Source organism: Condylura cristata, unplaced genomic scaffold (assembly GCF_000260355.1).
Source record: "Condylura cristata isolate star-nosed mole 26May11 unplaced genomic scaffold, ConCri1.0 scaffold00013, whole genome shotgun sequence".
In the NCBI taxonomy this organism is placed as follows: Eukaryota; Metazoa; Chordata; class Mammalia; order Eulipotyphla; family Talpidae; genus Condylura; species Condylura cristata.
The window spans coordinates 48,878,726-48,893,419 of NW_004567114.1; the positions used below are offsets into that span (position 1 = coordinate 48,878,726).

The 14,694-nt window shown below is 37.8% G+C and overlaps 1 protein-coding gene across 1 annotated transcript in view; it reads right to left on the bottom strand.

Moving 5' to 3' along the window:
- Positions 1-14,694, bottom strand: part of NPAS3 (neuronal PAS domain protein 3) — an 821,118-nt gene that overhangs the window by 107,536 nt on the left and 698,888 nt on the right. Inside the window, exon 6 of the mRNA XM_012724628.1 lies at positions 14,470-14,644. Within this exon, the coding sequence (XP_012580082.1) occupies positions 14,470-14,644 (175 nt within the window). The remainder of the gene's footprint in view (positions 1-14,469; positions 14,645-14,694) is intronic.

Consider the following 14,694-nt stretch of genomic DNA (forward strand, 5'->3'; position numbering starts at 1 on the left):
CTTCAACACAGATCAGAAGGGTGCACAAAGGCTGATTTGCTAGTAAAAAAAAACCTTAGTCTGTGGAGACCTCACATCCGATTCTGTACCACTAGCTTAGTCTCTTGTGGACCATAACCTGTGGCCATGTCACAATGACCAAGCCAGAGGGAAAGGGGAAATACTAGCTAAGCACTTCGTATGCGCTCTGTGTGCCAGCTCAATCACCAGGCTGGATGTACAACACATTTTAATAGGCCAGGCCAGGCTGTGAGTGGTAAACCCTTGGACACCAACACTATGTTCTGTGTCACAATGGAACGGGCTGCCTCCAACTGAGCCTCCCAAAAGGGGAAGTCACAGGCTTGGTGTGCAAAACCTAGAAACAGTGGAAAGGATCTGTGAGAATAAGAATTCTGTCTCTCTATTAAGCTTTAAGAAAACTGAGTATACAAAAAAATGTGAATCTAAAAAACAGAATCTGACATTATAGAGGGAGGAAGAAGGGAATTGATAGATTTTCTAAGGGAGTCTTTCTCCATAAATGGAGTCTATTTTGAAAAAAAAAAAAAAGTGTGGATGTGTGTTTATGTGTCTGTGTTTTCAGAAATAATTTTTGTGGACCATGATCCATGTAGAATTTGGGTCCTTCAAGTCAGACAGTTGGAACATGGTGTCAGTGATGCCCAAATTCAAGTATGTGGGCACCAAAGTTAATTTCTTGTCCCCTATTTCTTTGCCGGCCTTTCCATAATGGATAACTTTGGTAATAAGAGAATGCTTAACTCAGAAGAATGAGCAATACTGACAATATTCTCTATACAATTATATGGTGTTAGATATTATGGTGTAAGTTTTTAGACATTAGCTCACAATGGTCTTAGGTACGTTAATACACAAATTCATTTGTAGTTAAAACCAGCAGGTGCTGATTCTTACTCCATTCTCTATACCACAGCACTAAGATTTTATAATGAGGAAACAGAGGCACTTATATGTTAATTTACCTGCATGAGTCACATTTCTAGTAAGTGACAATCTGGAGGTGGTTGTAAGACTCTGGGCATTTGTATATCTGCATCTGTTATACCAACTGTGTAGAGTATACCCTATAATTTGGGTAGGGCTATCATCTTCATATGTTGTTAACTTCCAGTTACTACAGTAACCAGAAAGGTAATCAGACTACAGATTTATAGAACAAGAAATGAGTAATGCAATTAAGTTGATAGAAATCAGAGCACAAAGCCTAGTAACTTATCACCACCACACTGTTTCTCCTGCCCCACCACTCTGACACAAGCAGGTGAATTTACAACCAGTGATAATTTGTTGGCCTTTACTCAATGAAGGTGAGCAATGTAGAGAGTTCGGGGTGGCTGAAATCCTATCCTTATGCCAGAATCTATGGGTATATTGCTAAGGTAGGTGGGAGAGCAGAGGCTTCTGTATTTTACCTATGTAAGTAAAGAATAAAGTGGATAGGGTGAAAGCAGAATGTTGACTAGACCAAGCAAAGCCAGAGCTGCTCTAAAAAGTCTGAAACTTGGAGCTGACTGGTCTTATTTTAAAACGTTGATTTAATTATTAGATTCATCTAGGAGTTCACTTTTAGGAAAGGTTAAAAGGCACATCGAGGACTGATGAGAGACAACTGGGAGAGCCTCCAGAGGAATTGGGTCATTTAACTTGTGAGCTGAGTGATCTGTGACCCAACTAGCGTGGATGGGGAGAAATGACAGGGTGAGCAGAAACAAGGTCTTGTGCTTACTCATGTGTTCGTGAGGTGTGAGTAGGAATTTTTCCGCTCACGAAAGTTTCCTGTAGTCAAATAAATTACTGGCTAAAAGAATAAATGTAGTTATTGATGCATTAGGAAAGATGAAATGTTTCCATTCACAGCAAAATGGAAAGTTTAAGGGAATTATGTGTAGTTAAAGCAAGTCATAGTGCCAAAGATAAATCCTGGGGGTTTATACAGTGGACTGTTGACAAAACAGTTTTATGAAAACTAGTGGACACTAATAAACAAAGTGAGGTTTCTGAGGTTAAGAGGAGGAGGGGGAAGGGTCAATAGTGTGTAAGGGAAGGTAGGGGGAAAGTAACATAAATAGATGTGCTGATGACATGAATTTCAAATCTTCATTAAGTTTGTGCCAGCTTGCAGTAAGATGGTGCGCTGTGAAGTGCTTGCCTCTGCCCTTTAACTGAGGGCACTTGCTTCCAGAGAAAGTTATGGTGAAGAATGTATTTTGGAAGTACTGGCTTAGGACCTGATCAGCTGTGCATTTTAGAAAGCAGAGTAATCTAACTGATCCATCACAAATTGATGGAAAAACAGACTTCTTCTTTATGTAGTAGAAACCTCTGTCATGTTGCAACAGGAATTCTTTAGGTTCGTTTTGACCAGCCCCAGAACCCAGGATCTAAAGCTAAATGTTACCTATGTACATATCATTAGAAATGAATGAAAGAAGGTTTTATGTATTTAGACCACCAAACTTGTGTTATAGTTATGCTTGTATATTCTGTGAAATGGAAAGTATTTTTCCATTACTTACAATTTATTTTTATATTATCATTTAAATCAGTTTCTATCTCTTTAACTAATAGTAATGGGTGAATGAATAGATACTTTTGATCCTTTTCCAACATCAACTCTTGTTCTGCTTAATAGAGAGATGCCAGAGCCAGTTTTCTTCATGAGCCATCAAATTTACCATTGTTCTTACTAATGTTTATGAGGAATGGATAAACTTGAGGTAGACTGACATTTTGCCTCTTTTACCAGAGGCACATGATGTACTTTAATAAGCTGTAAGAAATGGCTTTGAACCCTAAGGGAATTAATATTTAATATTTCATGATCAACAGCATATGAAACTTTGTAATTTTCAAAATTTTCCAGATTTTATTACCAACTGATAAAAAGGTGAGAGTGGACAGATGGTGTCATCAATTCTAATCATGTAAAGGCTTCAGACTTGTGTAATTTGTAGAATAATAATTATTAGTGTCTATTAGTGTCTGGTTAAAGACTGATCACAAGGTTTTTACAAGGTTTTTTTTTTTTTACCTTTTTCTTTTTATTACCTTAAATTCAAATAAGTTTTTCTTTTGCAAGGCCATTCTACATATAATTCTTCTCAAAGTCTACTCACTCACTTCTGGGTTAAAGAAATGTCCTCTTGGATGGTTTCTTTTTCTGCCAGTCTGTTCTTGTTAGTCCATTCCCCACATTTTTGAAAAAATAAAGGATCAGGCTTTCAGTTCAGTGAGCACAAGTTACTTGCTGACCCTTGTCACTATACTATCCAGAAGACTATTTTAACAGTCAGAACACACTGGAAACAATGGAGAACACCCCTTCACCCATATTGGGTAGTGCCAGGTAGAGGTTAAATATTGCATTCATTTTGATTATTGATTTATAGCACGGTACTTGATTCAGAGGAATAGGTTCACAACCCCTCAACTGTGTATCACTACATCCTACCCTTATACTATATGTTCCCTCCCCACTTCCCTTGACTTCTCTTCTGCTAAAAAAATATTTTTTATAGCAGAATAGTATTCCATCCTGTATATGTATTGTATTTCTTAGTCAAGTCATTGGACACTTTTAAGTTGTTTCCATAACCTAGCTACTATACATAGTGCTGCAATAAATATAGGAGTCTACATATTCCTCCAAATTAGGTTTTGTATTCTTTGCATAAATACCAAGGAAGAGAATTGCTGGATCATATAGTATATTTATTTCTAATATTTTAAGAAGTCTCCATATTATTTTCCTTAGGAGTTGGACCAGTCTACATTCTTGCCAAAAGTTGTTCACTCTCTCTCCTCCTTCCTCCCTTTCTCCTTTCTCTCCCTCCCCTCTGTATTTATATGGCAATTTTCACTGCAGTGAGGTGGTATCTCATTGCAGTTTTTATTTGGATCTCCCTGATAAATGATGCTAAGCATTTTTTTCATGCATCTCTTGGCCAATTGTATGTTTTCTTTGGACAAGAGTCTGTTTAGCAACTCTGTTCATTTCTTGACTTGGTTCTTTGTTCCTTTTATTGTGTTATATTGTTTTTTGGATTCTATTTTCTTTGCTTTTAGAGTTGAGTTTCTGGAGAGATCCTTAAGACCAATGTTACAGAATGCTTGCCTGTTGTAATAGGTTCTTGTTTTTATCCAAATCTTTAATCCATTTTGAATTTTTGTATATGGTATGAGAACGGCCTAGTTTTGTTTCCAGTTGTGGCTTGGCTCCTTTGTCATAAATTAATTGTCTATATAAATGTGGGTGTATTTATGGGATCTCAATTCCATCGATCCATGTGCCTATATTTATTCTAGTGCCATGCTGCTTTGAATACTATGGTTTAGTATATAGTTGGAAGTCTGGGAATATGAAATCTCCATTCCCCTTGTTTTTTACTTTGATTTTTAAAAAAAGCTTTATTTATGCATACAGAACTGGGGTACAGGCCAGAGGTGCAAGGGTGGTGAGAGGATTCATCAGACAGAGCGGGGAACAGAATAGGCAGATTGACGAAGTACACTGCTGAGGGAAGCAGTGGGTAAGTCAGGAGAGGTCTGCTGCACCATGTGGATCACCTCTGGGGCAGGGATCGAATTCATGCTGAAATGGCTTTAGATTCTTAGTGCTGTGCTTTAACTTGCTGCACCACCACCTCCATTCCCTTTCTTTTTCTGTCAAAATCACTTTGACTATTTGGTGTTCTTGTTTCCATGTAAATTTAAAAATTATGCCATCTATTTCTTTTAAATCCATTACAATTTTGATTTGTATTACACTGTATCTGCCAATAGCTTTAGGTAAGATGGATATTTTTAACTATGTTAAAAGAAGAAGTAACTAAGTAACTATGTTACTTATTCCATGAGATTGAAATATCTTTCAATTTTTTTGTGTCTTCTGTTTCTTTTAGCAATGGCTTTAAGTGAGTGTTTTGTTTCCTTTCTTTAGTTTATTACTAAAATTTTTGATACTAAAGCAAATGGGATTCTTTTCTTGACTTGTTTTTCTGGTTGCATCTAGGCATGCAACAGGATTTTTTTTTTATGTTGACATGATAGCCTGCCACTTTTATTGATTTGCTTAAATCATTTTAGATGGATGTTGAGAAATAACTTAGTGACGTGGTCTGTTCCTAGACTTCTTGGGTTCAAGTTATATTTTATATGTGGATAATCTATAGGATTTTTGCAAACTTAGAAAATTTCTTTGTTCCTTCATTTGTGAAGTGAGGTAAATGATGGCAACTTCCTCATAGTATTTGTGAGGAATGAATGAGAAATGCATACAATGTACTTATCACAGTCTGCCACTTGGTTGTCATTCAGTGAATATTAGTAGTTGTAAAAAGGATGGAGGAGTCCGTGGTTAGTTGTACAACTTCCTTAGGGGAGAATCCTTCCAAATTAAAATTTTTATTTTTGTATTTATAAATGATAAAATGCATTCTAGTCAGAATTTATCACACCTCTCTCAGATATTTCCCTGGTACTCCAGTTCTGACTTTACCTAGAGACATAAACCTTTCTTCAAAGTAAGGACTCTTTCTTACCTCCCACATGAAGTGATTTCACTCTTACTGAGCTATGCTGGATGAGTCCTTTGGAAGAACATCTCTATGCCTTTGTGCCAAGGTTGATCTGCATACAGGACATGCAAGTCACCCCTCTCCTTCAAAGTCACCCCCAATCATTGAATCTCTCCTTGGTTTCTTACACTACTTGTGATATGGCATGATTGAACATAGAAGCACTATTCTGTTTTCTCTGTTTGTTGATGGTATATATACACCTTTAACCCCTTGTGTTCTCTCTGAGGACTTGGGAAAGTGCTCACAACAACAACAAAAAAAAACTTGTCCTGAATTCGAATATTTGGATCACTATATTCTCTGGTGTGGGGCAATTAATTAACCATTTCTAATATTGACTTAGGGTACTTTTGAGAAAAAAATCACTTAAAGCATGCCTATTCTCATAACTGGGACAGATAGATAAAACACAAAAGTCATTCATGAATGTCATCATTAATGTTCTTAGAGAACTTGCAACATGCTTTTTCTGGAGTTGAAATAGCTGAGTCAATACAGCTTTCGAAAGTTAGTCTATCCTGAATTTCATTTCATGAAATCAGCCTACTATGTAGAAGGGAGCTGTTGAGGGCACGTCCCATTAAGTATACTCCCACAGAGCCAGAAAACTAAAAATCAGGAACAGAAGATTTCTGTGAATGGATCATGCAATCAGCATCATTCAGATTCTAGTTAAAGAGCCAACAAAACAATCTCTGACATTATGTATCAAAGTCATGGTCTATGTATATCTGGGAAGTTGAGGGAATTTGCTCCCAATGAAGCAATGTTCCTGGGCTGCAAACCTGAGCTATATCTCTGACAAAGTTGCTGGTAGAATTGACTTGTCATGTAATAACACCCCACTCTACATTGTGGGGTCCTGATCTTTAGCACTTGCAGCGCACTAAACACCTGCCTCTTAGAAGGAACACTTTGTTTCCAATGTGCTTTTAATAATGTATAACATATGGCAAATATTCAATTAATGGTGTTGACTAGTCTAACAATCCTGTTATCAAGGAGTCTTGATACTGAATGAAAATTCACTATTTAATAACAGCGAGAACAAAAAGACACAGTTTCTTCCCTCTCATCTCTGTGTTGGGGTACTGGCTCGGAAAGGAAGAACTTGACAGAGTAGAGGCCAAATGCTGAGATAACTTTGACTGAGCTCCTGGCTAAAAAGTCAAGCAGCAGTTGGATGTGTGTCCAAGTCCAGCAAGTATATGAATCAGGGAATAGTAATATTTTTCTCTGGTCTTTTGAAGCTCATTGGAGAAAATTTCTGATTCAATTGCTACCAGAGTCCTATCTTCATTTTCCATCTAGTTCCTAGGTTGCCCACTTATTCCAACTTTAATATTGTACCCTTTAATCTTGGCTACTAAACTAACCTTTGTGGTTTGGGGTAAGCCATTTAGAATTTCCATCATTTCCCCCTCACCTATAAAATAAAGGTTACACACTGACCTGCCTCAGAGGGGTGGGGTGTGAATTAGCTCCTGTAATTAGCAGTTTCTGTGTATTGCATACACTAAAGCAGTCTGTGAGTGCCAACCATTATCACAGTGGCCTGAGTCTGCTTGCTTTCAAGCTATCCTCTGGAATAACTGCTTGGCAAAGAGCTGACAACTGGAAGTTGCAAACTTTACACAGAAGCAATATTTCCAGTATTTTCCCCAAGCAATCATGAGTAAATTGCTCACTAGGGGTGGAAATGGTTTCCAGCCAGTTCTGCCTCTTCTGATCTGTGCACCCTGCAAAGCTCAGTCAATGCCAGGTAACTGATCCTCCGTAAGTCCGTTGTTGAGTACAGAAGAAGAATTCAGAATGGTATAATTTGGACAGGGATAAAAATCTCTGTCCACTGTTATGTATTAAAAGCAAATAGCTTGTGTTTTCTTCAAGGAAAAAGTTATGGAAATAGAATCTGTAGTTTTTAATTATCCAAATATAGCTACATCATTTTTAAAATGGGGAAGAACAGGTCACCCATTAACAACTTGTCTTTGGATTTTATTTCAGTAACTTTGAAATGTACCCCCTTATCACCATAGGTAAAGGGAAGTCAAAATTACGACCTAGAAAGCTATATAAAACAGCCGTTAAAAATAATGGGTTTAAAAATTGATTTTCTAAACCTTCAATAGAAGGTTTAGAAAAAAATACCACATACAAACTAAGTGATCCTATTGTGTATTTTGATAAGAGGTCTGTGCTGTTATTGAAAAAACTGACTGCTACCCTATATATAGCACTATATTAATTTCTATAAAACTATGCTTTTTTGAGTTGCAAATACTATGATCAAAATTTTGGGTGAGACAGTTGCAAAATGCCGAGATCCAGCTTCTTTCTCGTAGTAAAATGGGAGGTTGCTCTTCAGTAGCTGAGGAAGTCACCCACATGGACTTCATGAGTCAGAGTGTCAGGCCCCAAAGAAGCCCATGCTAGACCTGCATATTCTAGTAAGCTGGCTGGGAGGGCTGATCTCTGTTCGAGGCCCACAGATTGTACCTTTTATTTGTTCCTCTGAGGCAAGACCCTAGAAGAACAATTTTGCTTTTCAAATGTTCTTAGAGCACAAAGATGATCACACACAAATTAAGGTAATAAGCGTGCTAACCCTTGTATACCATAGGAGTGGTGGAAACGATTTGTTCTCTGTGGCAATTCCATGTGTTTTTGTTTAGTTTAGCAGAAGGTAAAGGAGACATTTTTAAATAGCCTACTTTCTGCTGAAAACATGGTAGAGCACATGGTAGTTTTTCTGAGGTAAAAGAAACATTTGGCAAAGCCCCGTGATCTCTGTAAATATGCTGGCTGGTTTGGGGAGTGTATGTGTCATATTTATCCAGGAGTGGTAGGAAATTTTTATTTCACTGCAAGCTAACAATGACCTACTTCAGGAAAACAAACCATTTTTAATATATACTTTTTAAGGAAAAGACTGACCTCTTTGGGTTATTAAGAAATTAGTTTTTGTTAGGCTGTGTTTTACCTATTAGATTTGACACACATGCTTGAACATGGGTTTTAACAGGAGTCAGGCCAGTTTGGGGTAATCGTGTACTTTTCTGGATCATTACTACGCTAGAGTAGAGGTGCATTTCATATTCAATCATTCAGAGATAACCATGGTGCATTATCTGATGGATTTATCTCTGCTTATATTGTATGAATATGGAAAGGAATTAAATGTGTGTTTACAGTTTGATAAACATTCAACATAAATTATACATTTTAATTTCATTTATTAGTTGGGGGCTATGGAAAGCAGGAGTTTCATTGCATACAAACTGCTCTTTAGATTGAAGGATTAGCAGTTTCCTGAAAAGGTAGACTAATTGTAAGACCAATTTATATCTGTCTTAAGTGAGACATTCCATGGTTTGTGTTCTGAGTTTTAGAAAGGCAAAATATAGAACAGCTTATCATAGTGACTATGGTTGTATTTTACACTTCCTGTGGATCCAAAAATGTCATCAGAAATAAATCTAGTGCTAATAAGCTTCCTGTAATGTGACACCTTCTATGAATGTTGTAGTCACCACACAAATTATCAAGCTCTATTTATGTTGAAAGTACTTGGTCTGATCTTTTAGCATTAGCAAGCCAAGCTGTCTCAATGATACTATCTTACTCCATAATGAATGACTCCAAAAATGTGAGTGTAATGGTGATAACGTGATTCCAGAAAGTTGCCACTCTATATGTAGAAATATATTGGCAATAAAAACCAGTCACTGTGTGCCTTTCCCCAGTAGGGGATCTCTCACTTTTCTTTGATTTTTAAAGGCTTCAGATCAATAACTGGAGTGACATTATTAACAGCTCCCTCAACACCTTGGCCGGCACTAATATTAAATCCATTACACCTTCTGTTTGACATTTGCAGTACAGCAGAAAGTGCTGTAGATACAGTCACATTGTCTGGGGACTGGGGTTGGATGTGGGGTTAGTAAGATGGTTCCTTTGCCTGACTTAAAAATTCAGTTCATTGATAAGCAATTGGAGCTACTGACCAAAAGGAAAAACAACAACAACAACAACAACAAAGGTTTACCCCACATCTCCAAACAATCCTATACTAGATGATAAATAACTCACCTATAAAAGTGCAGGTGTATCTGACATCTGAGCAGTGTTTGAAACAAAATATTCATCTAATTCTCAGGTACATTTTTACATTCTTTACTGTTACTCCTAAACAATTGTTCCTCTAACTATATCACTTATTGTGAAAAATGTCTAATGAATTCAGAGGAATTGAGTTCCTGCAGAATCAAGAGTTGATCAGATTTACCACAGCACCGAAGCCTAAGTAGAAAATGCAGATTATTTTCATTCAGGCAAGTATTCAACTGCTTCAATTTTGTTTGCCTTTAAAATATTCAGGAATAGAGTAGGTGTAATAGCATAATGATCATACTACTGCAATCACTATCAATCCCCTTCCCCCTCCAAAAAGCTAGAGCTGCCTGAAACTTTAGCTAAAACACAATAACCTGTATTTTAGCTGTATTTTAGAAAACCAATGGTTAGCCATACAGCTGTGGTTATTCTTCCCCCAAACTACTGTCTCATACATTTTGCTAAATTGTCTAAATCCTGTGCAGTATTGATTTCTCCCTCTATGAGCTTGCACCCATTCAATCAGCTGCAAGAACCTCTTGTATTGACTGAATTCTCTCCAACGAAGGACCCAGGTATGTTACTGCTGGCAGTGGTCCTTCAACTGGGAACTGATTGTTAGCTAGTGGGAAACAAACTGGAGACAGGAAGGAAATTGTATGTTAAAGTGAGAAACATGACAGGGAAAGTTATCTGTGGGGTGAAGTAAAAAAGTAGGTGACTGGGAATATGTATGACTTTGTTTTAGCCAGACTCCACTATATATTATATGAAACTGTTTTAATTGGTCTTTACTTTTTGTTTTCTGTCTTCTCAGAATTTTTTCAAAATTAGCAAGAATTAATTTCATGATTAAAAGGAAAAAAAATCAATCTGGTTTAGTAAGAGGGAGGAGGGAATAAAACACAATGTTATGAGCTAGCCTAAGAGTGCCACACTAGGTTTTTGAAATATGGAGATTTTTGGAGTTGCCTTTGAAAGGGCTGCTTTCCAAATATTTAAAAGATATAGCACTGAAAGTTATTAACAGAAGAGGAATAGCTCTCACAATTCCAAGATTACAGACTTACTGTATAATGAAAAGATACAGCAGAGCTTCAAAAAGCAAACCACACAAATGTCATGTTGCAGAGCTTCTGGGCTCTCCAATTTGCAGAAATCTGGAGAGCACAGTCATCTTTCTTGCAATTTGTGTGGGTCAATCCCTGAATAGGTACTCACTAACTTCCTAACTTTTTAAAGAAGGCTACCTATTTACTTTTCTTATATCTGCCTTAAGATTTCTCTAAAAGAAACATCATATTTAATAAACTATTAATAAACATGCATACATACAAGATATTTATTTATTTGGATTTGCAGTCCAGTCAACAGATTTTTTTTTCTCTCTCATTATCTTGAGACTAGTTCAAAACAGGACAATCACTGAGCTGGCAATTCAAAGAAATAGAATTCCTATTATGGTGCAGTATCACTGCCTCTTAGGCTGGTTTAGTCACTTACTTCCTTTTATTATAATGCCAAATGTTATTTAGATTTCAGTCATTTAGTAATGCTACACTGAACACATCAGGGCTTCTGAAAATTCCATACCTACCAGCCCCTTCATTTTCATAATAATCCCATATTGATATCCCTTTTCCAACCAAATTACATGACTATTTAAAAAAGAATCTGTGTTTTATCAGAGTTTAAAAGATTACGATGCAGTGAACAACAGTCTTCAAAAATGTTCCTTCACGTTATTAAGAATTAGAAAATCTCGTTAAAATTCTTTCAGCTTTTAAGAAACATAAGCAGCTTTGGGACGTAGTGCCTGACACGAACTTTTAAAGTAATTCCTTTGGAGCAATGATCTGCATTAGTGAAGATATTTAGGTATAGGTATCACCCTATGCTGCTTTTCAGTATTTGAGCAGTCAATCTAATTGCCTTTTTAAGTCAACAATTGAAAAGAACCCACACTACAGACTTTCAAGGCAAAGACAGTTTAGCATTCTTTAATGGTAAGAGAGACACTATCAAGGAAGAGAAACTCTCAGGCTACAGTAGCTAATGAGTCCCAGTTGATAAGGAATGAAGAAAGCAGAGTTTTCCATTTTACCAGCCAGGATGGCTCAAGGAAGGCTGGGAGGCAGAGGACGGAAACCCAAGTAAACTTTCAATCACAATGTTAAATGTCAAAGTGACTTTAAAGGAGAGAACAGTGCTGGCAGTTAAAGGAAATATGTGTCTTTCTAATATGCTGAATTAATTCTAAGTGAGGATGGAGTTGTAACAGTGTACTGAGGCTTGTTTTACATCTCCTGGTGCTTCATATCAGGCATGAAATTCATGAGTATTTTTAGATTAAATCTTAAGCCAGCCTGCTTTTAACTCTAATTTAGGATATCCTAGCAGAATTGTCTGTGGCTATTTTTTTTTCTCCTGATCAAAGTATTTTCCAAGTGACAAGTCGTAACACTTGTTTGGGGAGACATCATGCTCGGGAAGCATCAACAGTAGATCTGCCTGCCAGGAGGACCTAATTCGAATGGAGGCTACATTAACATGAGGGAGTAGTCTGAGCTGAGCAAGGTGATAGTCCCTCTGCGTTGTGCTACTCATTCAGAGCACATGTAGAGGGCTGCACTCAGTTCTCAGAACCATTTTAAGCGGGTCACCAACCAGCTGAAGCACAGTCAGAGGAGCGTGATGAGGGACTTAGGAACATGCTATTGAATAAAAGTTGTAGGCTCAGGGTTGTTGGATCTGGGAAGATCTGGTGCTCTGACTTCCCATACTTGAGGTTATGGTGGGGAAGGAGGGGTACATGTGAGTTGTGGTTCCAGACGGGACAGCCTGAGTCAGTGGGGGGGAGGGGGGGGGGGGGGGGAGGGGTAGTAGCAGCAGCGTCCAATTTGGCTCTGTTAGGAACAATTTCCTGGTGGAGTGAGCAGTCCTATAGGGTTGTGAGCTTCCTCTCAGGGACAGGTTCCAGCAGTCTGGAAAGTTCGCTGGCCGGTTTTGCCATAGAGAGATGGCTTCCTAGGCTAGATGACAGGATTGTTGAAGAGCCTTCGAAACTTGAGATTCAGAGAAACAAAACCTGCTATTCGAAGGACTCAGTTTATTTGAAGTTTCTTATGGCTCTAAACGTTTGAGAGTCATAAGTAACACAGGTCCCCGAGTCCAAGTTCAAGTGAAAGAGAAAATGATGTTCATGTGCTGCTTCCCAAATAGGCCCAGCTAGGAACTGTCTAATGACTAAAAAGCAGTTGCAATTATCTCAGTGACATATCTATTCAGCAAAGCCAGTGAGCTATGATATAAGAATATATGACTTCTGCCCTGAACAAAATTATTTTCATTTTTAAATGGCAAGGAATAGTCTTAAATACTCTTTTCTCATGCATGGGGCTCACCAGTGCTACAGAATGATGCCCTGTAAGCTACAGTTAAGAGAAATCAAGAAATGGATTGCTTTTATATGGAATTAAAATACTTCCAAGAGAAGCAAATTCTTTTTTGCTTCGTGTGGGCAAACACTGTGATTACTTCTAGGCGGGCCAAAGTAAAGCATTTTCTTGGAAGTATGCAGAGTTATTTTAATGTTAATCTTAAGGTAGATTAATATTATCCATGTTCCTTCCTAGAGAATGCTTTTGTCTTGCAAATTTGCTTTAAAACAACACATCAAAAGTAAAGTACAAGCATCTTTAAAGAGGACAAAAATAATTTCCCAAGTAAGCAAATAAAACTCTGCACTTCAAATCAGGCCTTGATTCATTAAAAATCTTAAACTTCTCATGAGAAAAATTAACATTTAAACCACTACTGCTTGGCCAAGCACTCCACCACACAAGAATATGAAATATCTCCTCTAAAAAAGTACAAAAAGGACAAAACCACAAATGTGGAACTTCAATTAATTTAAAGCCCCAATCAGCAAAGAATAAATCCTTCGCAGATCTAATTACCAGCGCTCTCGGAAGACCCAGGCCGACCAGCCAATCTTCCCCGTGTTTGAACAGCTTGATGAACTAGGGGACTGATGGATATCAAGTCATTTTGTTTAATTTATAAATGGATTTTCCCCTAATACTTAAATTATCATCAGTACAACACAATGAAAATGGGAACATTCTGAATGCAAAGTCTATAAGAGTCCTGGAAGGAATCCCAATGAGGAATGTCACCTCTGTTCATTCCTCTATACAATTGATCTAATTAAATACTGTGGGTGGAAAGGCAGTTTAAAATGTAGCCATTTCTGTTTTCTTTTTAGCCTTAATTTATCTGTTCACATCTTTCAAGTACCTTCTGATGCTTTAAAAAAAAAAAAAGAAAGAAAGCGAAAAAGCCAAGATTTCTGCAGGTCCCTAATACTTTTAATTCTCCACTAGCTCATATTCAAAAAGTCTCTGCTATAGATTTTGCTGAATAGTAAATAAATGCATTACATTTAGCCATGCTACAAAAAGAAGAAGGCCTTCCATATCTCAGCCTTTTCCCTCCGTGATTTCAAAGAGAAACTAGAGGAACTTGTACCTTCTCTATATTGTTCAACTGAAATTAGATCTCTGGATTATACCTAGTAAAATGTCCCCTTATTTTCCAATCTCTTCCTTATTTAATTACTGCACGGGACTGAAAGCTGCACAGAATTGTTAAATACCATTAGACCCATTTATAGTCTCTTCACACTTGCATGCAATCTTTGGGCAAAGGTCCTGCCCGCCAACCCGCATGCTGGGATCGCAATTCCCACCTGGCTCGGGGGTCTCGGATTGGGAGGAGGAAGATGCTGAGCTGGCTCCATCCTCAGCGCCGCCCTGCGAGAGGAGACCCCGCCCAGGCGGGAGCTTCATGCCCAGCTGCTCTGCCATCTCCACGTGGTCCCCAGGGTGGACATAATCAAAGACACTGCTGCCTGTCAGCTCCACCTAGAGGCAGAAGAGAGAGGGTCAGAGAGAAAGGGTCACATTTTCCATTT